The sequence below is a fragment of the Halichondria panicea genome, chromosome 6 (genome assembly GCF_963675165.1).
Source record: "Halichondria panicea chromosome 6, odHalPani1.1, whole genome shotgun sequence".
Classification (NCBI taxonomy): Eukaryota; Metazoa; Porifera; class Demospongiae; order Suberitida; family Halichondriidae; genus Halichondria; species Halichondria panicea.
In genome coordinates this window covers 774,615-800,577 of record NC_087382.1, presented here as the reverse complement: position 1 = coordinate 800,577, position 25,963 = coordinate 774,615, and the positions used below count along the sequence as shown (strand labels likewise).

The window sequence follows — 25,963 nt, the reverse complement described above, 5'->3', positions numbered from 1 at the left end:
GTCTTGTAAGCAATGGTGACAATTCCGAGCTGCTTCTGTTATTCTGGTTGAGTGTGTCTGTTTGGTTGCTTTACACTGTGTTGGTGTGAGTGGTGTTTTCATATCATTCAATGGTTTCCTCTCTCCTACAGTTGAGGAGACAAGAAGAGGCACTGAGAATGGAGGTACGGAGTACATTAGCTGGAAAATGCATTTGTGTCATACTTTGTAGAGTCCCTTAAAGTCAATCAAGGTCAGCTATAGTGTGTCCTATTCAGCACATGATGTGTGTTTCCCTGTAATGTATTTGAAGGTGTGCCATGTAAAATCATGTACGACCCCCCCCCCACACACACACACACACACACCTTTAGGCCTACTATACTGCTAAGAGAGGGGCCTCGCGTAAACTGGCCACTCAGACGCTAACAGACCTCAGCAGTATGGAAAATGGTCTGTCATCAGAGACTAAAAACTCCCCTGACACCCAGCCCTTACATGCAGCCCACCTCCAGTCTGGTGAGCAGCCTATAAGCAGTGAGGGACAGTCTGAAGACATGGGTCCATGGACAGGGGCTACTGAGGAACCTTCATCAAGAACAAGGTACGTGTGTATAATGTGTAGTTATGCAGTGCAATGAGTCGACTGTGTACTATTGAATGTACAGTACACAGAATGGGAACCTAGTATGCTTACTAGTCTGTGTGTACATGCACTTGTATACAAGGTATGCTTCAATGTATACAGTTTAGGTGTGTACAGGGAAATGTCTGTCAATTGGCTTTGAATTTTCTCACCCCTTACTTCCTAAGCCCTCAAACTTCCACTCAGTATGACTATGACCATGTGACTCTTTAACCCCTCAGTTCCCGAGCCCCACCTCTTACTGTCTGACTCGGAAGAGGAGATAGACTTTGTATTCTGGGAGAAGGCGTCCACCCTACCCTCGGACAAGACCCCAACCATGCAAGGAAGGACCTGAACTTGTTATGAGACTGTCACATAATTAGTATAATTATTGTCGGTTTCTTGTCTATTCGGGAAATTTAATTATGTACCAACTAATGCCATTGATGTTTTTTGCATAATCTTTAATAGCTGCCAATCGAAATTCAGTTGCAACTTTAATTATTATGCTAGAAAAGTATCATTAATTTATAATTATAACACAAAGGACATGAAAAAAACTAAGAACTTATAGAGAAGAAATCCACAGTTTGGATTTTAATCTTATTTACTATCTGTCCTCCGGCTACAATAACCTCTCCACTAGGAAGTACTGAGCATGTGCAGCAGTATCGTACAGTAGGCAGGTCTCCTACTTTCAACCACCTCCTGGTGTCAGGCTGGTAGAGGTGGATCGATGAACTTGGGTTGACTCTGTCATTCGCTCCACCAACGGCTAATAGTGACCTCCCAATACTGAGAGGAGCTGACAACTCGAGCGGCACTTCCTCTAACGTCTGCCAGAGAGTGGGTGTGTCCGAGTTGGAAAGGGCTTTGGCAATGAGTTCATTGAGGTCAACGTGGTGCACTGTCTTGGTTGGCCCAGTGTGATCGTACCCTCCCATTAGGTAGAGGGTGTTTCCTATGAGAGTTGATTTCAGTTCTGATCGTGAGTTAGGTAGTGACTGAGCAATGTACCATCTTCTTGATACCACGTCCAACACCTCCACAGAGGAGATACGACCATCACCATCACGCCCACCAGCTACAATTATGTGGTTGTTGAAGGAGACAGCTGTTGAGGATTGACGAGCAATGTTCATTGGTGGGTACGGGTGAGTCCATTCCCCTGACTCGAGCACTGAAAGTTGATTGCTGGGTGTGTTTTTTTTTGGATCACGTCCTCCCACTAGCACTAGTCGATTAGTGAGTGATGTCATACCAAACCACTTGGCAGTGTACTCTGGTAGTTTGGTCCATTGATCTTGCTCGAGCTTCATCACTGTACAAATGTTACGATAATTGTCTGCACTGCCTCCACCAACATACGCCGTGTCACCGATAACAACACTCTGTACTGTGTAGCCCATCTTGATTGGCATATCTTTTCCTCTTCTCCATTTCAGAGTGAGTGGCAACTCTCTGGGAGGGGGACCCTGAATAATGAATGAGGATAGTGTCTACGTTATAGATAGTACATGGGCATGAGGTATCTATGTGTTATAGTGTCCCATATCACGAGGGCTTTGCCCGAGGGATGAGGGACACTATAACCATAGATACCGAATGCACATGTGCTAACTAATTTAGATCCCACTTTTCATTGGCTGCCTCAGGCAAGAAGTGTATCTATAAAAGCAGCGAGCCTTAGCAACAGCTTTAGTTTTGAAAATGTCCTGTTCTGACAAACTAGATGAGTTCTGCTTCTCTGCTAAAAACCTTTGCATTGGCCTTGCTTCAACATTGGAATGGACAAACTAGTGTCTCCACCTTGTGCAGGAAGCACTCTGCAACAATTGAGCCCAGCCTCCTCTTTTCTCTGCACTCAAGCCCCACCCCAGCTCAAGCTTCTCAGTAAACTGTTCTGATCTGTACGCTAGCTAGCAAGGAACAGCTTGCAACAATGCTACAGTGCACTATATTGTTCCCAGGAGTCTACCTATTTTGAAACATGGCTGTTAGAAACAGAAGTCAGGAGGACGAAGTTGACAAATGCTACTTAGTTGAAGACATGCTTTCATGCTTGTGACAATGGACCCAGAACATGCAGTTAAAATCATTGGCTCTTAGTGTTCCTCGTAGACTGGCGGACAAGAAAAGATACTGGTGAACCCTACCATAAACCCAGCAAACGCTATAGAAACTGGTAGTGAAAAAACTGAATAGCCATAGCTAATTATCATACAGCTACAGCTTTATTATCATTTCTGTACATTCAAAAAATTATACTTGTACTTTATACCCTCAAGCTTATAATTCCCTGGGAAACTATGAGATTATGGCTCATAATTCCCTGCTAAACACACACAAGTGGGATCTAATAACAAGCGAGTGTTACTTATTTATAGCTATAATGAAACAGCACCCTGAGGTACAGTGCTGTTGTTTGTGGCTGCAGTTAGGAATCTCATTCACACACTACATGTACGCACCTTCTTGATTGGTTGAGTGTCCCTCTTTGTTGCCTCCATTGAGTCCGAGTCTCTTGTCAGTGAAGCATCTAATTAAACGTTAAAAGGAAAATCGACACATTATTCGGAAGCGTAAAACACATAATTATCATACACTACGTACTTTATAGTGCAACATTTTGGTCAACTGTACAGAACAATGTGTGTAGGTGGGGGAGTGGTAATGTAGTGAAATAATTATACTAATTAACAAACTACGTATCATTAAGTTATGCACCTATCAATGATATACCCCACCACCTGGGGAGCACGTGAGGGAAATGTAGTGGAATGGTCAATATGGTCAATATAGTAGAATGGTCAATATCACACTGTTGTCTGACCCTTCTTCGAGTGAAGGGGTGTGGCTTGCGATACTAATAACCCTAGGTTGCGATACTAATAACCCTAGGTGGGGGGGAGGGGGTGGGGCATATCGTTCATATATATAGATGCATTAATGCACCTATCAATGTAAATCCCCACCCCCCTCCCTGGATAGGGTGGGGATTTGACACTGGGAGTTGCAAACCCCCCTCTTCAGGGGGGTAGTTTTCAGTACAAATACACTACCGTAGAAACTGGATTATTAGCGCTTACTCGACTATAAGCGTATCTTTATTTTAAGCACATGCTCAACGGCAGGCTTTTTATACTCGAATTGAAGCGCTTTTCCAATTATGCAAGTTCCTGGTCAATTTAAAATGATGTAAATGAACTGTAAAATGAACTGTAACATAATAGTATGATATAGATCCAGTTAGGGTTGCCTGCTTGCCTTGCTTGCTCACTTTCTAGCTAGCTTGCGAGTCAGCACTCATCACAGAGACATCCGGTTGCTGGGTGGGGCTCGAAATGACTGCATTATAGGCGCATTCTCGAATATAAGCGTATAGAGCTCTGCTATTGACCCCAAAAGCGCATGCGCTAATAATTCAGTTTCTACGGTACTAAAGCACTACAAATACCCCTCCCCTAACCCACGGGATTTGACACAGTCACAAAGAATAAACAACATAGCACATAATTATGGAGTACACTCTGTATACAATAGTAAGTCTGTGGTTCTATTTCAACTCAATGAAACCACAGCTCCAGCAATCACAAGTGATCCAGCTTTCTATACTGGCTGTTTGTTCCTTCCAAAGAGCTACATGTACACATGCCAGTGGGAGGTTATAAAAAAGAACTAGAAGTTAAAATTATAGTATACTGACTTGTGGCTGCTGAGTAGTCTCGAATACCCGCCTCAACTTAGGTTGAGGCGGGTATTCGAGACTAGCTGCTGAGTATACAAACTTAATTACAAAAGCCCCACCCCAGGGGAATCAAATGACTTACAAATGCCCCACCCTATCCCAGGAGGGGGGGGGGGTGGGGGTTTGCATTGATAGGTGCATAATTGGTACTTACCCTCTGACTTCACATCAGTAGGATTGCTAGACTGTAGATGATCTCTCTCGATGGTCCTGGCTATGTGAACGTGGCCCACAATAGGACTAGACAATGCTTTGACAACATCTTCCCAGCTTCTCTCCCCACCTTTCAGCCATTCTTTCAAACCCTCACGATAGCAGTCATCAGGATCATCTCGCCATTTCGTACCTATACTGTCGATAGTATCTGAGGATATCTCAAGAACCAGCAAGAAGTTTCGCCACTTCACTCGAGCATCAAACGTAGCTATGTATAGTTTTCCTAGATCTGCTATTGTGAGGTAAGTGTCAGACATCTTCTCTGTAGAGTGTGGAATAAGATATTGCAGTGAAATGTATGAGCATAGTTTATATTGGGAGTGTGCAATGATTACTACACTAAAGATCTACAGTATACAGTGCTGTCTAGTCTGTACTCACTGATAATAATCCAGAGGCTACATCTTCTTCAAATTTAATACACATGTAGTCTACGTACATGTACTTAACCTCGCGTACTTATAACAGCTACTGAGCTACAAGATACTCCCCCTTTTGAGCAAAAATATTGCTGTATCAGCAAACCACATGCTTCTTGAGATCTGGTCAAAAAAGGTTTAGGTCTGACACTTTTGAAGCATGGAGGAAGTTGGCCAAACTATTGCCTGTATTCGGTGGAAGCTTTGTCCAGTCCTATTGTGAACCACAGTGGCATAGCCAGGACCATGGAGAGAGACCATTGCTGAGGAAAATTGCTAACTATGGAATGCATGTGATATTGGGAAAACCTCCACATACCAGCAGCTCATCCCTCAGGGACCAACTTGGCTGGACCACACTCCATGAAAGGCGTCAAAGGTTCATGCTCACCCAAGTGCACAAATGTCTGCTAAACCTTGCCCCTCCCTACCTGACGAACAAGTTTAAGCTCAACTCAACAATGTACACTGGGACCCGTGGATCAGGAAACATCTACCTGTACAGGTACAGAGTACATTAGCTGGAAAATGCATTTGTGTCATACTTTGTAGAGTCCCTTAAAGTTATTCAAGGTCAGCTATAGTGTGTCCTATTCAGCACATGATGTGTGTTTCCCTGTAATGTATTTAAAGGTGTGCAATGTACGACCCCCCCCCCCCACACACACACACACCTCTAGGCCTACTATGCTGCTAAGACTGGCCACTCAGACGCTAACAGACCTCAGCAGTATGGAGAAGGGTCTGTCATCAGAGACTAAAAACTCCCCTGACACCCAGCCCTTACATGCAGCCCACCTCCAGTCTGGTGAGCAGCCTACAAGCAGTGAGGGACAGTCTGAAGACATGGGTCCATGGACAGGGGCTACTGAGGAACCTTCATCAAGAACAAGGTACGTGTGTATAATGTGTAGTTATGCAGTGCAATGAGTCGACTGCGTACTATTGAATGTACAGTACAAAGAATGGGAACCTAGCATGCTTACTAGTCTGTATGTACATGCACTTGTATACAAGGTATGCTTCAATGTATGCAGTTTAGGTGTGTACAGGGAAACATGTGTCAATTGAGAACACTAGCTCACAATATTTGTACATGACATTGTACAGTACGTGTACCAGACCCTTCATCACACTACCAGTTTGAATGTGTCCATGTGTTGTTTATCCTGGCTACAGAACACTGACTCAGGACGAGGAGGACTTTGACAAGTTCCTGGAGAGTGTCAAAGCTCAGCAGCTCTCACTCTCCACAAAAGGTATCACTTACTCTATTCTAGTATTACTATAATGTAAGTAAGTAATACATGATGGCGTGCAGTGAAAATTAATCCGACGGCAAAAGGCTGACTCTTACGATTATTCTAGACTCTTAGTTAATATTGTACACCAGTACATAGCATCCCTTTATCATTGTTTCCTAAGCCCTCAAACTTCCACTCAGTATGACTATGACCATGTGACTCTTTAACCCCTCAGTTCCCAAGCCCCACCCCTCAGCACTGTCTGACTCGGAAGAGGAGATAGACTTTGGATTCTGGGAGAAGGCGTCCACTCTACCCTCGGACAAGACCCCAACCAAGGACCTGAACTTGTTATGAGACTGTCACGTACACATTTTGTCTGTTTTTGTGGTCTATTCTGACAATGTAATTATATATACCGTATATGCTCGATCAGAGGCCGCTCTTGTATAAAGGCCGCACTCAAATAGTAGCCTCCCTTGCTAGCAAAATGAAACATTTAGTAGCCGCTCTCAAATAGTAACCTCAGTGAACTTTAACTCTAGCATTTCTGCACGTGGCAGCCAAAAAAATTATTACTAGCAGCTAGCTACATGTACATAGCTATGAGTAGCAGCTTGTTAGTGCTTCACAAAGACTTTCTCATGGCAGAGTTCAAGTTTATGCAGGTGAAAACAACTTTTGATGACAAACTAAATTATCTGGAGCTAATAAACGCCGCTCTTGAACTGTGGCCCCTCTTGAATTGTAGCCTCCTCTTCCAGCAAAATGAAACATTTAGTAGCCGCGGCTCCTGATCAAGCATATACGGTACCTTATATGCTCGATCAGAGGCCGCTCTTGTATAAAGGCCGCACTCAAATAGTAGCCTCCCTTGCTAGCAAAATGAAACATTTAGTAGCCGCTCTCAAATAGTAGCCTCAGTGAACTAGCATTTCTGCACGTGGGCCAAAAAATTATTACTAGCGGCTAGCTACATGTACGTAGCTAGCTACAAGTAGCAGCTTGTTAGTGCTTCACAAAGACTTTCTCATGGCAGAGTTCAAGTTTATGCAGGTGAAAACAACTTTAGATGACAAACTAAATTATCTGGAGCTAATAAACGCCGCTCTTGAACAGTGGCCTCTCTTGAATTGTAGCCTCCTCTTCCAGCAAAATGAAACATTTAGTAGCCGCGGCTCTTGATCAAGCATATACGGTATACCAATATTGTTCATATTACTTTACTGCGACTCCTCCTGTAAGTACAATAAAAAGCTAGTGCTTTAAATTAGTGCAAGGCTATATAACTCATAAGTTGAATAGAAACTTTGTGCGAGAAAATGATGCTATGAAAGATTTTAAAGAGACTGCAACAGCCTTCAATGGGAGTCAAACAAGCCATAACTCGAATTGCTAATCCATGCACAAATCAAAATCCAAGAGAACGTGCATGGCTAGAAGCCTATAGAAACTGTTAGTTTTCGTTGCATTGCAACCGCGTTGAGCAGTTACAGATGGAACAGACACACACACACACACAGTCGTATCCCTAGCTTGTGCGGCTACGCCTCGACGCATAATTAAGCAAGTGAAACAGTAACAACTATTAAGCACTTATAGAGAAGATATCAACAGTTCGAATATAACTAAATGTTTTCGTCTCTCCTCCGGCTACAATGACCTCTCCACTAGGAAGTACTGAGCATGTGCAGCTGTATCGTGCAGTAGGCAGGTCTCCCATTTTCACCCACCTCCTGGTGTCAGGCTGGTAGAGATGGATCAACGAACTTGGATTGACTCTGCCGTCCACTCCACCAACGGCAAATAGTGACCTCCCAATACTGAGAGGAGCTGACAACTTGAGTGGTACTTCCTGTAAGGTCTGCCAGAGAGTGGATGTGTCCTGGTTCGAAAGGGCCTTTGCAATCAGTTCATTGAGGTCGACGTGGTGCACTGTCTTGGTTGCACTTTCAGCATGATCGTACCCTCCCATTAGGTAGAGGGTGTTTCCTATGAGAGTTGATTTCAGTAATGATCGTGGGTTAGGTAGTGACTGAGCAATGTACCATCTTCTTGATGCCCCGTCCAACACTTCCACAGAGGATGTATATCCTTTATCATCACGCCCACCAGCTACAATGACGTGGTTGTTGAAGGAGACAGCTGTTGAGGAATGACGAGCAATGTTCATTGGTGGGTATGAGTGAGTCCATTCCCCTGACTCAAAAATAGAAAGTTGATTGGTTCGTTTGTTGTTTCTTGGATCACGTCCTCCCACCAGCACTAGTCGATTAGCGAGTGATGTCATAGCGAACCACTGGGCAGTGTACTCTGGTAGTTTGGTCCATCGATCTTGCTCGAGCTTCATCACTGTACACCCGTCACGATCATTGAATGCACCACCTCCACCAATATACACCGTGTCACCGATAACAACACTCTGTACGGAGCCACCCATCTTGATTGGCATTTTTTTCCCTATTCTTGATTTCAGAGTGAGTGGAGGTCTCAACTCTCTGGGAGGGGGACCCTGAATAATGAATGAGCGTAATTAGGATAGTGTCTACTAACAAGCAAGTGTTACTTGTAGCAATAATTGTATGCACACTAAATCACTTTCTCTAATTAGCTTAAGAGGCGACACCCACCAGTCCACTAGAATGTACAGTACGATTATAACGGATCGAAGCTTCTACTATAGCTCTGCAATTTTATAATGGTGCATTTCGTCTCACCAGTCTCTGCTGTTGAATGATGGCGTCTCTCCTGACCAGCTCAGCATCTTTGTGCTCAATCAGTTCCCTGTGTGACTGTACAGGGGAACGTTGGTGGAAATCTTCTAATTATACGAAAAAGACGTGAATATTATTATTGTAGCATTGGAATAATTCTACACTCATGTACAGTATAATTATAACGCGTACACCACGGTCTTGATTCTAATTACAGCACTAAGAAAAACCATGTTATATTTGTTTGATCTGTTTCGATTATTTTAATTTTATAGTTAATGAAACAACTGCGGGTGCATGCTGATACCTCGGTGGAGGCGCCAAAAAGCTATAGAAGAGTGGGCCTGGTATCGACTGCTTGCGCATGCGCTAACCATCTGCCGGTATCTGGCGGATCCGGATAACAACGTGTATGCTTAGTAAAACGATGCATAGAGGGAAGGTTTCTAGCCTGGCCATCAGATAGTATTCTGACAGCTACCCTTAGCCTGCTATGTTAACAAAAGACTCACAGCCAGCAACAGTGTGGATGACAATCGTCTGAACGGAGTGAAAGCTGACACGAGCCTATATGGACAGGCCACGCCAATCTAATACTAAATTTAGTGAAAAGTCTACTATGGATGACAATCGTCCAATCAATCTATCAGAAATAAAATAGCTAGCTGTATGACAAACCTACAGCTTTGTCTCTAGCTAGCTAGCTATAATAGCTTTGTGTATGACCCTCCTACTTTGTGAGGATATTTTCGAGATTTCTTTTTTCTGGATGTAATACAGTAGACTCTCGCTATTTCGGCTCTCTGAAGTACGGCCACCTCGATATACCGGCCATTTGGCTTGGCACGGAATGCTAGCTATATGTTTACTGCACAAAACTCACCCTGAAGTACGGCCACTCGCTATTCCGTTTACCGGCCAGTGCTGGCTGTCCCAAACTAGGTTTTCAATGTAATTTTATACATATATTACGGCCGGATATGACGTTTTGGGTGTGGTTTAGCAAATAAAATTAGATTACACTTAAATAGAGAACAGAATGATTCATTATCCTACATTATCCTCGAGACAAAAACCGCAAAAGTAGTTATTAGATTTGAGGTAAGGTCATTTTAAGCCGCGGCTATTTCTTGAGCTGCAGCCAGCCACCTCGCTATTCCGGCCAAGCTGCATGGTCCCAAGGGTGACCGGATTAACGAGAGTCTACGAAATGGAACTCTTTACCACCAGAAGTTAGCAATAGCTCCTCTGTTTCATCATTTAAACCTCAGTAGCTTTTTATTAATTAGCCATAGCTCCTTAATTTTTGTTTTATTTTTCTGTTTTTGTGTTGTCCAGGGGAAGTAGCCATCTGAGCTACCTGACCTACCCTTACTTGGTTTTGCATAAAATAAAAATAAAATAGTATCATAGTTTTTTTACGGGAAAAAAATATTCAGCGCATGCGCAAGCAGTCAGTAGCAGGCCTCCTCTTCAGGGGAGGCCAGTGAAGGAGGTTAGGAGTGTAAGGGAAACGATCGACCAGATCGATACCAAAAGTTCAAAGTTCATAATGGCTGCAAGCTAAAATAATGATAAACAGTGTGGCTTTGCAGCTCTTTTCTTACTCTTGCAGCTACCTATAGCTAGCGTTCTAGTGCAGACACACCGTATACCTCACTGCGCATGCGCAACTGAGGTAGCTTAGTTAGAACGACCATAACCAACAACCTACAGTTGCTGATACACATGATCACTTTTAAATAAGTAGTGACATCAGCGTTTTACATTCAAATTGTACAAAAAACGAGTCATCATGGAAAACTACTTTGAGTGCAGATAATTATATAGCTGGATCACAAACGTTTTAAGGTCTTACAACCAGATCACTGTAATGCGAACATCTTGTTACCTCCACACCTATTCTAAGAACCAATTCTCAATAATTTGTCATTCCAAATGTAGACCATTTCAAATTAATTGTTATTCAGAACAAAGACGGTGGAGTATAAGAGTGTGTGCATTTGGTGACTACTATAATACCTGTAAGAGAGCGTCCCTCTCAACTAGAGCAGCCTCTCTCTGGGAAATGATTGTTGACTCCAGTTCACTGAGTTGTCTGTCCTTGTCAGCAATCATACCATCTTTGGTGGCAGCATCAGCACGGACACTATTCAATAACTGTATAAAGTAAAAAAAGTTATTAACTTGCATGGTTAGCATAATACGAAATTGCTTGTAAAAGTGAAGTAATAAAATTACTGACCTGTTGCTGTCTAGCAAGCTGAGTATCTTTGTCCGCTACTTCCTCATATTTTTGTGCCAGAAGTGCATCTTTCTCAGTTATTTGCTCATCTTTCCTCTCCAGTATCCTGTCCTTCTCGACCACCTCTCTCTGAGAACAGAGCACAGCATGCAGTGTCAGACCCTTGCACCCACTAGCTCACTGGACTGGACTCACTTGTAGAGCCTCTATATTCTTCTCCTTTGCCCTGAGGGTCTTCACTCGTGCAATGTCCAGCTGGAGCAGTCCTCCGTCCATCTCCCTCCCCACCTCCTCCAGAGACGAGAGGAGCTCAGCGGTGGTCGGTCTTCTCTCTGGAGTGTTGGCCAGACACTCCCTCACCAGACCAAACAGAGGGTGCTCACATCCACCCGCCAGACTTTTCTCAAGGAGAGCCGTGTAGGGACCTCGACGCTCAAACTCTGAGCGGGCCAGGAGGTGGTTTGGGTTGTTGGGGTCGCTGTACGTGGGGGCAAGGAGATCTCCTGGAAACACCTGGAGTGGAAGAGCATGTCAATACTGAGTGTCATGATTGCATGTATGTACGTATGTATGAAGTGTACATGTGTCATTTAATTGTCCAGGCCAATACAATTTGCCCAGGCGCTGAATCTCATAAATAATATGTATAGCCTCGTTCCTGGTCCAACTTTTCTGATGCCAGTGTGGCATCCAATGCAGGATCCTCCCGGACATAAATGCTCTATGCACGCATCCAATATAGGGATCCTCTGCATGGAGACACAGGCTATACAAATACTTCCTTCCGTTATACTATATGTAGTAAGTATGCATAGGACTCATACTATAGGATTGTCTGATACACGTAGGGAACAGTGGCCATGAATGTCATCTACCTCTATAATGGTTCGCAAGTAGCAGTTGGAAACACCATAATTATAGCCTACATGTACAGAATCAGACATCCCGACCATACAACCATCATAGAGGTTGATGACAATGATGAGAGCCTCTTCAGACTAGTGTGCAGGCCTTCTGGACCAACGTAATAGAGGGCTAAGTGCTTTACAACGAAAGACAAAGGGGATTCTCCAGATTATAGAGAGTAAATTAGTAGCGCACTATTACCCATGCAATAGGTATACCCGGCCGTACTTTTTCCCCTTCTGGCCTGGGACCGAGGCTACATCTTAAAAGGCAAAGTCAACCATTTAGGGGATCTACCCAACATATTCAATACCACAATACAGATAAGGTTACACTCCATTACCCAAAAGGAATCTACGTAAGTGCTAGATCTATGAAACCAGAGGACTGTTCAGTTTATAAAACTATACTTTTAACAGAGACCGGTAAACGATAACTTTAGCTGTTGCTCTACCTCGAATAAAGGCCGCGTGTAGAGCCAGCCAACGTTGCCAGTCCAAGCTTCTTAGTGCCTGCTTTTATACGACAAAAAGCTTGAAATCCGTTGAAAGCACTGCGGGTGCTGATGCCTCGGCGGAGGTGCCAAAGCTACATAATAGCTAGCTTTTATACACACATTGATCATGATCAACATTTTAATTTTGCTGCATGTATGCAGAATCCAGAATAACAGGGAAACTCAAAGAGTGAATAATGATCGACGATGATTGTTGTTAAAAACGATCGATGCCAAAAGTTCAAGTTAAAATTTAATAGCTGCAAGTCAGCAGAGCCTTGCAGCTCTTTTCTCACTCTTGCAGCTACCAATAGCTAGCGTTCTAGTGCAGAGCTAACTACTAAGTAGAATAGTAACACTCGGTGAACAAGTTTTGCTATGGACTCTTCTGAAAAGGCTGCAATGGCATTCCAAGTAAGCAAAACTAGGCATAACTCGAGAACGAAGCATTATTTTGCAAATCCACGAATTAAATCCAAGAAAACATGACAAGAAACCTATAGAAACTCTTACTTGCACTTTATTGATCCTTGAGCAGCTGTAGCAGTCTACACATACACACACACCTGACTACACACACACACACTACCGTATACCTCGCTTGCATATGCGTACCGAGACATAATAACTTGTTGTGAAAAGGCTATACATGCCGTAAACGCAGTGCTATGGCAGCCAGGTGAGTATTAATAGGTATAATAACAATTACAGAGGAATCTACCAATGAGTATCAGTAACCACACACATACTTGTGTGAGTGCAAACAATTGCAGCACTCCGAAAGAGAAGACGTCCAGACTGGGTCCGTACACACTGTGGCCTCTGTCAGAGAGGGCCTCGGGCGGCATGTACACCAGTGTCCCAGGAAACCTCGTCAGAGTCCTGGCCAGTCGACCAGGCTCCAGATTCACGATACGAGAGTTACCAAAGTCTGTGATCTTGGCTCTCAGAGATACCGTCAGCAGGACGTTCCTGGCAGTGAGGTCACGATGGATCACGGACTCACGATGCAGGTGGAGCAGCCCTCGAGCCACACAGACCAGAATGTACTGGCAGACAGAGAGGGGGATGTTGGGGGTGGACTCCAGGAGATCGTCCAGACTTGAGTCCAACCTCTCCATGACCAGGAGGGGCAGTCGAGAGCCAGTCACGAAACACAGCCCAATGAACTGGGTGATGTTGGGGTGACGGATGTGAGCCATGAGTCGACACTCTCGGTGGTAGTTCCCAGCTATGTTGGCCACTCCACCACGCTCGTCCGTCTCCAGGAGAACCTCGTGGATCTTCTTGGCTGCATACACCTCACCATTGATCATCACCTGTGCATGGAGGCAGTCACACTTGAATAGCTAGCAGATACACTAGAGACAGTGCACAGAAACAGAGCATGCAGTGACTGACCTCTTGAACAGAGCCATAGGAGCCAGTTCCTAGAACTCTCTCCTGTCCAAAGTGCTCCACATTCTCCAGCACAAACTCCCTCAAGTTAGCGTCATCTCTAAGAGAAAACATTGCAGCCATTCTTTCTCTGGCTCTGCATTCTTTTGTACAGCTACAAGACACCCCCTCTTATGTATAAAGAATTCCAATCTCCCGTGTTGCAAAAATATTGCTGAATCAGCAAACCACATGCTTTTGAAATTAGTCTGACACTTTTGAAGGATGGAAGAAGTTGGTCAAACTATTGCCTGTATTTGGTGGAAGCCTTGTCAAGTCCTATTGTGGGCCACAGTGACATAGCCAGGACTATGGAGAGAGACCATTGCTGAGGAGAGCGAGTTCCTGGCCAATCAGATGAGCCTGTATGACAAAGCTGCTTGTAAAGATGCAGCTAGAGTCTGATGACACACTGGATGATGAGTGAGTGGTAGTGGTGTTAGCCTAACAGGTTCTATCCAGAACACCTCAGCTCCCTCGACCAAAACACTTCAGCAAAAATGTGTTTGATTGTTATGACGTTGAAGAGTGCGTGAGTACAAGCACTGTCATGGCCTCGAAACAAAACATGGCGAGAAGCACAGCGCAGCTTGCATCACTTGTTATATAGTGCAGTAAAGTAGTGCAGTAAAATACATGATAAATTGTCTCGTTGTCTGTACGCTTATTCTAGATCGACTGATTGATTGTCTTCTGTACTATTGTTTAATTTTTCACCCCTGACCTTTGCCCCCAGTAGTGCGGCCATTTTCAGCCTGACCAAGTGTTGAGAGATGGAGAAGAGCTTTGTTGAGGAGACAAGAAGAGGCACTGAGAATGGAGGTACAGGTACAGAGTACATTAGCTGGAAAATGCATTTGTGTGTCAGCTATAATGGAGCACATGATGTGTGTTTCCCTGTAATGTATTTGCATTGTACAATCATGTACGACCCCCCCCCCCCACACACACACACACACATACACACCTTTAGGCCTACTATGCTGCTAAGAGAGGGGCCTCACGTAAACTGGCCACTCAGACGCTAACAGACCTCAGCAGTATGGAAAAGGGTCTGTCATCAGAGACTAAAAGCTCCCCTGACACCCAGCCCTTACATGCAGCCCACCTCCAGTCTGGTGAGCAGCCTATAAGCAGTGAGGGACAGTCTGAAGACATGGCTCCATGGACAGGGGCTACTGAGGAACCTTCATCAAGAACAAGGTACGTGTGTATAATGTGTAGTTATGCAGTGCAATGAGTCGACTGTGTACTATTGAATGTACAGTAAAGAGAATGGGAACCTAGCGTGCTTACTTACATAGTAGGCCTGAAGTCAGTATGACTATGACCATGTGTGACTCTTTAACCCCTCAGTTCCCGAGCCCCACCCCTCACTGTCTGACTCGGAAGAGGAGATAGACTTTGGATTCTGGGAGAAGGTACCCTCGGACAAGACCACAACCAAGGACCTGAACTTGTTATGAGACTGTCACATATTTTGTCTGTTTTTGTGGTCTATTCTGACAATATTTATGTTCATACCGGACCATTGTTTATGTTTAAACTATAACTATATTATACAATTCAATCAAACATTATGTCATAATTAATTACAATGTGTTTTGCATGATTTAATATTATTTACAATCCCTATATACCAACAATGATATTAATAATTATTCTGTGCAAGATAATTAGAGCCTTTCTCATGACATGTATAAAAAAAACATCAGGATTATTAATTGTCGCAATTCATGACAATTAAAGTGAAACCAAAAGAAATGAAACAATTAGAGAATAGTGGCTAAGCACTTATAGAGAATAAGTCCACAGTTTGAGTGTAATCAAATAGTTGTGTCTGTCCTCCGGCTACAATGACCTCTCCACTAGGAAGTACTGAGCATGTGGAGTAGTATCGTACAGTAGGCAGGTCTCCCACTGTCACCCACCTCCTGGTGTCAGGCTGGTAGAGGTGGATCGATGAACTTGGGTTGCCTCTGTCGTCCCGTCCACCAACGACTAATAGTGATCTCCCACTACTGAGAGGAGCTGACAACTTGAGTGGTACTTCCCGTAAGGTCTGGCACCAGAGAGTGGGTGTGTGCAGGTTAGAAAGGGCTTTGGCAATGAGTTTATTGAGGTCGACGTGGTGCACTAGCTGTCTTGGTTGGCCCAGTGTGATTGTGCCCTCCCATTAGGTAGAGGGTGTTTCCTATGAGAGTCGATTTCAGTTCTGATCGCGAGTTAGGTAGTGACTGAGCAATGTACCATCTTCTTGATGCCATGTCCAACACCTCCACAGAGGAGGTTTGTCCTTTACCATCAACCCCACCAGCTACAATGATGTGGTTGTTGAAGGAGACAGCTGTTGAGGAATTACGAGCAATGTTCATTGGTGGGTACGGGTGAGTCCATTCCCCTGACTTAAAGACGGCAAGTTGATTGCTGACTTTGTTGTTTCTTTGATAACGTCCTCCTACCAGCACTAGTCGATTAGCGAATGATGTCATAGCGAACCACTGGGCAGTGTACTCTGGTAGTTTGGTTCATTGATCTTGCTCGAGCTTTATCACTGTACACCCGTTATGATTATTGCGTCCAACAGCATACATCGTGTCACCGATAACAACACTCTGTACCGAGGTGCCCATCTTGATTGGCATGTCTTTCCCTCTTCTCCATTTCAGAGTGAGTGGAGGTCTCAACTCTCTTGGAGGGGGATCCTGAATAATGAATGAGCGTAATTAGGATAGTGTCTACTAACAAGCGAGTGTTACTTGTAGCAATGAAAGCACCGACATCTTCAAACTAGAAAGCACGCGTGAATTCAATAATACAGTGTTACAGTAACACAATCTTTTACGATACGAATTATAGGCACACTCTAAAGGATAATAATAGTTTCCTGACCACAATAATGAACCAACGTCAGGTATGTGTTTGTGGCAGCAGTTACGAATCTCATTCACACACTACATGTAGGCACCTTCTTGACTGGTTGAGTGTCCTTTGACTCCCTCTTTGTTTCCTCCACTGCTAGTGAAGTATCTAAAAGTAAGTTAAATAGGAAAATCACATATTTGTTGGAAGCGTAAAACACATAATTATCCTGCACTATGTATCTAATAGACTCACAGATGTCCCTGGCAGATGGTCTCCTCGTCATGTCTTCTCGCAAACATCTGTCGATAAGCTTCCTCAACCTGTGTGTGTGAGGGATTTGGGCAACATGGATTGATCGATCCATGGCTGATTTGATCGTCTCCAACTTGCAAACAATCTGCGTCAAAATCACCCCAAAAGAAAACACATCCAGGCTACTATAGTAATAGTAGTAGTAGTAGTAGTAGCTAACTATGTCTACTAGCTGCATGCAAAATATGAAACTCTGTGGTGCAGCTGTTCCACTACTAGCCACGCTTTTTTCTCACAAATCTACTGATTGAAATTCGGCCACGCCCATTGCTTTCAAAACTATCTTGCCACGTGGATAAATCGAAAGTGCTACTGTGTGAGACGTGTTTCCAGGTACTAGGTGCTTCTAGGCTCGCTTCTAGGTAATTAATGAGCTAGCTAGCTTCATGGCCATATTTGTATCTATGTTTTGGCAATGGTTTACAGTGTGCTTTTAGTATTGTAATAACAACAGCTTCACTTCACTTTGAGACAAACTTAGAACTCCACAATTATGGTGCTGAACATTTATTTTTGTCTTTGCTTATTCTGTAGGTTACATATGGCTGAAGTACCGCTAAAAGAAAGTATATTTTATAGCCGTACTAAGAAGGCTGCGACTGTATGTGAAGTTAACTCAAAAAATCGCCCACCCTGATCATACAAGCATTGGGATTTGAAAACCGTAAGCACTGCTTGTTCAGCTATTAGAAATGGTACGTTGAGTCAACGACGTGTTGCTGAAGAATATGGTATTCCTAGGTCCACACTGGGCGATTACTATCAAGGAAGCACTCTTCCTGGTGCCAAAAGTGGCCCAAACAAGTATCTCTCTGATGCAGAAGAAGCAGAACTGACCAGGTTCTTGATTAGATGTGCCTCTGTTGGCTTTCCTAAAACCAGAAGTAATGTAATTGCAATTGTGCAAAGAGTGTGCGACCGTAAAGGAGTCAAGGTCACAGTCACTCATGGTTGGTATGAAAGCTTCACAAAGCGACACTCGGAACTAGTTTTGCGAATTCCTGCTAAATTGTCTGTAGCAAGAGCAAAAGCCACGGATGGTGAGTAATGTGCATGCATGTACTTGTATATGTGTGGGTCTCATTGTTTTGTTACCACGTGATTCTGGTGTGCATTTATAGGAGTGAGTGTTCAGACTGGGAGAAAGACTGAGACAGGTTTGTATTGTGTACGTACATGCATGTATTGTACTGACTGTGTAAAATGCAGCTCCAGATGACCAAGCTCCTGTCGTTGTCGTTGACCCTAAGAGCCCAGTGAAAAGCAGCGGGGAAAGTGCTACAAGGAACGTAAAATCTACGCGCTCTAGAACACGCACTGGTAAGTAATGTGCATGTGCATGTACTTGTATATGTGTGGGTCTTATTGTTTTGTTACCACGTGATTCTGGTGTGCATTTATAGGAGTGAGTGTTCAGACTGGGAGAAAGAAAACAGGTTTGTATTTGTGTACATGCATGTATTGTACTGACTGTATATTCATGGTAAAATGCAGCTCCAGACGACCAAGCTCCTGTTGTTGTCATTGATCCTGAGAGCCCAGTGAAAAGCAGCGGGGAAAGTGCTGCAAGGAATGTCAAATCTACGCCCTTTAGTACACGTGCTGGTGACTCGAAGGCATATAAGGTAAATAATGTATTACTTGTGCAGTTACACTCCATAGGATAATATCATAGAGTTGTATATCATACAGTGGGTAATTTTCGTGGGGTAAGATTTGTTATGATGCTCTATGAGCATCTTGTTATGTATGTCATTGTATCTGTAGGTACACTCCAATGAATCATTGCTTGATGACTCAGAAACAAATCCGTGCTTAAAAGATTGGGTTAGTGATCTTGGTCTCTTTCTTTATGAGAAACAAGCCCTTCAACGTAATGCTTGGCTGTCAGCAAATCATATTTCTGCTGCAAATATGCTGCTCAGAAGAGAATTCCCTCATCAAAACGGACTTCAAGATACTATGTACTTGCTTGAAAATCTCCAGTGGAGATCGTCAGCTCATGAATTTGTGCAAATAATTCATGTTGGAGGATTTCATTGGGCGTGCTTATCAAATAAATTATCATCTGATGCAAGTAAAATACAGCTGTATGACAGTCTTCACATAGAACCTGGCCCTACCATTATTGAACAGTCTTGCACGATTCTCCATTGTATGAAAGACCGTTTCACAATCCAAGTTGTGAATGTTCAACTTCAGTATACTGGTGATTCTTGTGGTTTGTTTGCCATCGCTATGGCTTATGATTTATGTTCTGGTCGAAACCCTTTGAAAATCAGCTACGATGAATCGATGATGAGAGTTTATCTGGAGCGTTGCTTCAACAATCGTGAACTGTCACGCTTCCCACGAGCTGCAAAAAAAGGGATTGCCCCAAGACAATAGTCGCAAAAACGCAGGTTCCTGTATACTGTAGTTGCCGATATTCTGATGTGGAAGTCACATCGAGGTTCGGGGATATGGCGTCATGTGACAGTTGCAGTAAATGGTACCACCAGGATTGCGAAAACATTCCGAACGCTGTTTTTAATGATGCTCAAAAAACATGGTTTTGTATGTCGTGTAGCCAGTAATAATAATAATATTGTTTTTATGTTCTTTTTGTAGTCTATTTTGTCTATTTTGTCTGTGTTACCATATATAATCTTTGAGGATTGCTCTTATAATAGTTGGGGCGGTTGGAGTCGAGGCTAATGATGTTATAACCTGCAATGGGGCGTGGCCGAATTTCAATCAGTAGATTTGTGAGAAAAAAGCGTGGCTACATGTAGTAGTGGAACAGCTGCACCACAGAGTTTCATATTTTGCATGCAGCTAGTAGACATAGTTAGCTACTACTAGAAGTTAATCTTAGCTGGATCGTGTCTCCTTACTCTAGAGTACGTTGTGCCAGAAATACATGCAATTGGCTGAATATTATGTACTTTCGGCAGCGCTGGAAAGTTAACTCTAACTCCGGAACACAACGTTGGTTGCAAGTCTCGTTTGGCTCATAGGAACATCACATCAAGAGCTCTATATAGTAGCAAAAATAAATCAATTTGCAAGTGCTGTGTTGGCGTACGAGCGGCCGATTTATCATGGTGGCTGATCTTCAGTGGTTTACTCTAGCTCACGATTGGGCTCAAGGATAGCTTTAGCTGTGGTGCAAAGGCTTGCAGATAATTATATGCAGAGCAAAGCCTCCTGTATAGGTCGATTTTCCCCTAAAATAAACAGGCCTAAAGGCTTTATTGGAGAAAAATTGGTTTGAAATGAGCCATAATTACGTAACTGTTCACGTGACAGGTACTTCCGCTCTCGACATTACAGTTGCAAGAACTCCTCAAATCCCTGTACTATCTATGCTATAAGTCAGTGTATCCTATGATGAAAGATGAAAGCACCGCGCCGCGGGTGCTGAACTACTAATAGCATGTAGCTAGCCTCCTTCACAAGTGCGGCCTGGAATCGTCGAGGCTAACATTGATGATACATTTTTGCATTGCAATCAGAGGAGGTCGGACATCACTTGAACTTTCACTAATTATGACCTTTTAATGACATTCCAGGCTAGATTGCTTTTCGTTTTTCGTTCCCGAGCCCCACCCCTCACTGTCTGACTCGGAAGAGGAGATAGACTTTGGATTCTGAGAGAAGGCGTCCACCCTACCCTCGGACAAGACCCCAACCAAGGACCTGAACTTGTTATATTAAAGACTGTCTGTTTTTGTGGTCTATTCTGACAATGTAATTATTATATTATTAGCATTAATTTGACCTTGTACAAACATTTCGTGTACAAACTCGTGCCGTTCTTTTTACATAATTTAAAAACAATTTTTAACATTCCAAACAATTGAAATTCTGCTGCAACGTTATTATAAATTATACGATAGAAAGGCTAAGCGAAGAAGTCCACAGTTTGAATGTCCTTTGCATTTGTCTGTCCTCCGGCTACAATGACCTCTCCATTAGGAAGTACTGAGCATGTGCAGTTGTATCGTGCAGTAGGCAGGTTTCCCATTTTCACCCACCTCCTGGTGTCAGGCTGGTAGAGGTGGATCAATGAACTTGGGTTGTCTCTGTCATCCCGTCCACCAACAGCTAATAGTGACCTCCCAATACTGAGAGGAGCTGACAACAGGAGTGGTACTTCCTGTAAGGTCTGCCAGAGAGTGGGTGTGTCCAGGTTGGAAAGGGCTTTTACAATGAGTTCATTGAGGTCAACGTGGTGCACTGTCTTGGTCCACCACATGTGATCCCATCCTCCCATTAGGTAGAGGGTGTTTCCTATGAGAGTTGGTTTCAGTGATGATCGTGGGTTAGGTAGTGACTGAGCAATGTACCATCTTCTTGATGCCACGTCCAACACCTCTACAGAGGAGGTACGTCCTTTATCATTATGCCCACCAGCTACAATGATGTGGTTGTTGAAGGAAACAGCTGTTAAGGAATCGCGAGCAATGTTCATTGGTGGGTACGGGTGAGTCCATTTCCCTGATTCAATTACAGCAAGCTGTTTGTTGGCACTTTGGTTTCTTGAATCAAATCCTCCCACCAGCACTAATCGATTAGCGAGTGATGTCATAGCGAAGAACTTGGCAGTGTACTCTGGTAGTTTGGTCCATTGATCTTGCTCGAACTTCATCACTGTACACCTGTCACAATCATTGTCTGCATGCCCTCCACCAACATACACTGTGTCACCAATAACAATACTCTGTACTGTGTCACTCATCTTGATTGGCATGTTTTTCTCTCTTCTCCATTTCAGAGTGAGTGGAGGTCTCAACTCTCTGGGAGGGAGACCCTGAATAATGAATGAGTGAACTTATAGGATAGTGTCTACTAACAAGCGAGTGTTACTTGTAGCAATATAAATTGCATGCTCACTAAATCACTTCTCTAAGAGGCGACGCCCACCAGTCCACTAGATTGTACAGTACGAACAACAGATCAAAGCTTCTTCTATATAGCTCTGCAATAATTATTTATAATAGTGCATTTTGTCTCACCTGTCTCTGTTGTTGAATGATGGCATCTCTCCTGACCAGCTCAGTATCTTTGTGCTGAATCTGTTCCCTGTGTGCCTGTACAGGGGTTCGAACACATTGGTCTATTGTTACTATTATAAACGGGTGCTAATTTTAGCGAATTTGTAATTAACGCTAAATTTAATACGCGCTAATTAATCAAGAGCACCAGAATGGTATGCAAAATATGAATATTGATTGTACAATTTTGCAAAGATGAATGTTCAAACATGGCTTTGAGGTCTTCTGGTTAAATTTTGGGCTTTTTCTTCTAGGGATATTCGATCATCACCTTCAGAAATCTTCTATTCTGGCTTAGCATAGACGACAGTAACGGTTTCTTGTTCTCTTTCCCCTCTATTTGTGGTGCCATGGATACCTTAATTGTATTGCCAATTCGTTTGTATTTATACAGAACTTCAAGCGAGCAATGTCCTGTACGTTCCTTTATTAGCTGGTCACTAAAGTCTTGACAATACAGTGCAGTAGTTTCCAGATGTTCCGTCTTTCTCCCTTCTATCCCATCCCAGGTTTTCGCATATTTTTGAAATGATTTGAGACAGCTTATTTCTTCCAACAGGTTGCTTCCCATAGCGTGGGATGCCCGAACTGGTATACAGGCACCGCACAGGCATTTTTAGCATGCAACGGTGTTGTTGGGTTTACTTGAGAGACAGCTTGGTATACAGGGTCAACTTCAACAACTCTTGCTCTTGACCAATCCGCCCAGAGTTTAACTCCTCACTTGGTACGCGCATTAGTCTTGACAGGAATAGCAGAAGAACGCAGTTTAAACTTCTTGGAGTCACTAACAGGAGCAGCAAACTGACTAGCCTCGAACCCACGCCGATTAAAATACGGCCTGGTGTTCATTGCAGGGGTGTTAGTGCACATGCGCTAAATTTATGTTGATAATAAAACGGAAAATAAACAGAATGAGAATACGTTATACCGCATGGTTCATAGGAAAAATACATTAAAACAACAGAGAGCTAGATGGCTACCCAGGCCTCTCACAAGTGTCACTGGCAGCTCAATGAGTACTCGGCTCCGAGAAAGATATCCAAAGACACTAGTGGGGTAGGTTTCTCCACACACACACACACACACACACGTAGCAAGACCACCATTAGCTAAGCGTCAGACCGTTGGAGCCGCTGGAAGGCGACTCTGTTTCCCCGTCCAGGACAAGAGTAATATAAAAATAAGAGTAAGATGAGTTTCAAAAATTACTGTTAATTAATTTTGTTAGTCACTGCTCCATGTGAACGAGACGTGCCGCTGAGGGATTGGAGCAACGTTATACTCAAGCAACTTCTGTTGAGACTGCCAGTACTCAGCAACCCAATGGTAGATCTCTGTACCTGCATGCAGAGTGTTATATAAAAAAATAATAATTAATTATATAAATAATAGCTGGAATTGAGTGCACACTACAGACTACGAGTGCCAGCACTCCTACTGACAAACAGTCTGTCAAGGTATAATTGTACAGTAATAATCATGAGTCAAACACATAATTATGTACATTTATCACATGGTAAGTACAGTGATTATTCAATTATTTAATTTAGGCTTGGGCCAGGCTAAACCACATCAATCAGCTATGAAGCGATATTAAAACATGTCAAAAAGATCAGTGAAGGCCATACCAAAGTGCTAGACAAGTGGTTGAGTGAGGGGGCATTTGTAAAATCATTATACAAAACTGCGTAGACAGTAGAGCACATGTAAAGGCACTATGTTTTAACGTACAATCGTCATGTATATTGTATCTTGTGTACATTTTTTAAGGAGACCCTCCAAATATGCAACACACTACATCCAAAGTAGCACTTACTCAAGCTGTGTTGTTTTATATGTCGCGTCCTAAAATGATGTAGCCACTTATTGTAATACATGTAGTTCGTATTTTAAAGTGGCCTGGAATAAGGCTAGTGGATTCCCTACAAAATAATGTTTCTGCCTCAAAAAGTAGCCACCCCTGGGGATTCGTAATATTTAAAAGCGTTGCCTCAAATCGAATAAATACTGTAACCATGCACTCTTGCTTACCACTTATACGCACAGTGTGCTTTGTCAACAGCGACTGCCACTACAGAGTCACAGAGGGGACGTTGGACCAGGAGCTGCTTCTACGCTTCTCTGCCAAGGAGTGCCTCGGGAACACTATAGAGGAGAGAAAACCGACCCTCGGACACGTCACTCACACTAGCAAAGAGGTCCTTCTCAACATCTAGCTATGAAATGAAGGATCAGTGTTGACTGTAATAATGCACTAAGTTCAGGCCATTAATATCATCAGTTCCTAGATTCTTTAATATAGCTATCTAGATCTACATCTTTAATACCTTTGTTGCCAGACAATATAGCAGCAGAGACACCCCTCTTCCGGAGGCTTGAGACCTGGTCTATTATCAGAGACACTGGTGGTGACAGCACCAGCACAACACTTCTCTCAACTCTTGTAGAGCTAGCTTGTCCGCTTCAGTGAGCAGTTGGAAGCACAAAGACTTGCCATAGCCCGTGGGGAACCAAACAAAGACATCATGATCGTCATACAGGTGGATGAGAGCCTCCTTTTGCTTTGGCTTCAGTGTGAGATCCTTTAGACCAACGCAACGAAGAGCATAAGCCACAGCTTCACAAAACTCAGTCGACGCCATTGATAGTAACACGGAACAAATTCCAAGTATTACAGCTAGTTTACGGTAACATTTACTAAAAGTTTTACTGGCATGCACGATTACCCAGATTCTGAGTAATTGTGCAGCGCATGTGCACTAACACCCCTGCAATGAACACCAGGCCGTATTTTAATCGGCGTGGATTCGAGGCTACAAACCGACTAGCCATTTTCTTGCAAAAAAAATGGCTACAGTATACATATTACATAATGTAGTTTTGAGACGTAAAAACTCATACTTGTACATCTTTTGATAAATACTGTGCTATGACAAAATTAGTACCCTAAAAACAGAGAAAATCTGAAAACGCTAAAATTACCCGCATTAAGGTAGAACAGAGACGTGAATATCATTATTGTAGCAGCTTCCATATAGTCACAGAGTACGTAGTGTCTTACTAACTTTTCAAAGCATTATGCTGATCAAGAGACTGATTGAGAGGACAAAAAAATAATGAAAGGTCGTAAAGACAAACTATAAAGTTTTACATTATTATAATTAATCTGATTCTTGACTCTTGTTTTGATTTTGAGTGTGTCTTCAAAGACTAACGACATACTCTAGCAAAGTTAAGTGTTTAAAGTTTTGTACGATATACTTATCAACAATCTTTAGAAACTGTTAGCCGCTACTATCTGGCACTAGTAGTCTTTTTAGCTAATAGTATTTTCATTTCCAGCTGCTTACTATATTATATACGTGGCAAGACAATTTTGCTGAGCATGCGCATCTGAGGTTTAACACAATTATCCGGAAATTGTCCGGTGACCAGACGTTATAATAAGAGCACTGCATTTACAGTACTCGAGTATGCATTAATTTTTGGTGACTACTATAATACCTGTAAGAGAGCGGCCCTCTCAACTAGAGCAGCCTCTCTCTGGGAAATGAGATCAGTGATCCTTGACTGTTGTTCACTGAGTTGTCTGTCCTTGTCAGCAATCATACCATCTTTGGTGGCACGGACACTATTCAATATCTGTATAAGTATACATTATTATATTAACTTGCATGGTTAGCATAATAACGAAAAATTGCATGTAAAAAGT

General features: G+C 43.1%; 4 protein-coding genes and 2 long non-coding RNA genes across 11 annotated transcripts in view; 1 reads left to right on the top strand and 5 right to left on the bottom strand.

The window, feature by feature from the left end:
* The window catches only part of LOC135337652 (uncharacterized), a 37,170-nt gene that overhangs the window by 214 nt on the left and 10,993 nt on the right, over positions 1-25,963 (top strand). Inside the window, exons 2-5 of one of the 5 annotated variants that reach the window (XM_064533640.1) lie at positions 132-164; positions 354-583; positions 6,170-6,249; positions 6,470-6,657. In XM_064533640.1, coding sequence (XP_064389710.1) covers positions 159-164; positions 354-583; positions 6,170-6,249; positions 6,470-6,591 — 438 coding nt within the window. In that variant the 5' untranslated portion in view covers positions 132-158 and the 3' untranslated portion in view covers positions 6,592-6,657. Of the gene's footprint in view, positions 1-89; positions 165-353; positions 584-5,083; positions 5,496-5,670; positions 5,884-6,169; positions 6,250-6,469; positions 6,658-15,388; positions 15,608-25,963 lie in introns of those variants that run through there. The other 4 variants (XM_064533639.1, XM_064533638.1, XM_064533636.1 and 1 more) reach the window with 4 other exon arrangements.
* On the bottom strand, positions 1,153-5,067 carry LOC135337633 (kelch-like protein 17). Its single transcript, XM_064533601.1, has 4 exons — positions 4,953-5,067; positions 4,510-4,833; positions 3,079-3,146; positions 1,153-2,082 (listed from the first exon to the last, which is right to left on the bottom strand). Exons 2-4 carry the CDS (start codon positions 4,826-4,828, stop codon positions 1,168-1,170), a joined length of 1,302 nt encoding a protein of 433 aa, XP_064389671.1. The 5' UTR covers positions 4,829-4,833; positions 4,953-5,067; the 3' UTR covers positions 1,153-1,167.
* Positions 11,567-14,684, bottom strand: LOC135337640 (uncharacterized). The gene is made up of 3 exons (XM_064533607.1): positions 13,997-14,684; positions 13,345-13,914; positions 11,567-11,942 (listed from the first exon to the last, which is right to left on the bottom strand). The coding sequence occupies exons 1-3, from the start codon at positions 14,114-14,116 to the stop codon at positions 11,784-11,786; spliced, it is 849 nt and encodes a 282-aa protein (XP_064389677.1). The 5' UTR covers positions 14,117-14,684; the 3' UTR covers positions 11,567-11,783.
* Positions 15,696-17,740, bottom strand: LOC135337695 (uncharacterized). The gene is made up of 3 exons (XR_010395254.1): positions 17,150-17,740; positions 17,001-17,062; positions 15,696-16,737 (listed from the first exon to the last, which is right to left on the bottom strand). It is a non-coding gene; the product is annotated as an uncharacterized LOC135337695 (long non-coding RNA).
* LOC135337585 (uncharacterized) overlaps positions 20,980-25,963 on the bottom strand; it is a 63,779-nt gene continuing 58,795 nt past the window's right edge. For both annotated transcript variants that reach the window (XM_064533521.1, XM_064533522.1), the window contains exons 17-18: positions 22,210-22,284; positions 20,980-22,004 (exon numbers count right to left, since the gene is read on the bottom strand). In XM_064533521.1, the coding sequence (XP_064389591.1) occupies positions 21,096-22,004; positions 22,210-22,284 (984 nt within the window). In that variant the 3' untranslated portion in view covers positions 20,980-21,095. The remainder of the gene's footprint in view (positions 22,005-22,209; positions 22,285-25,963) is intronic.
* Positions 22,292-25,734, bottom strand: LOC135337685 (uncharacterized). Its single transcript, XR_010395244.1, has 3 exons — positions 24,579-25,734; positions 24,283-24,467; positions 22,292-23,591 (listed from the first exon to the last, which is right to left on the bottom strand). It is a non-coding gene; the product is annotated as an uncharacterized LOC135337685 (long non-coding RNA).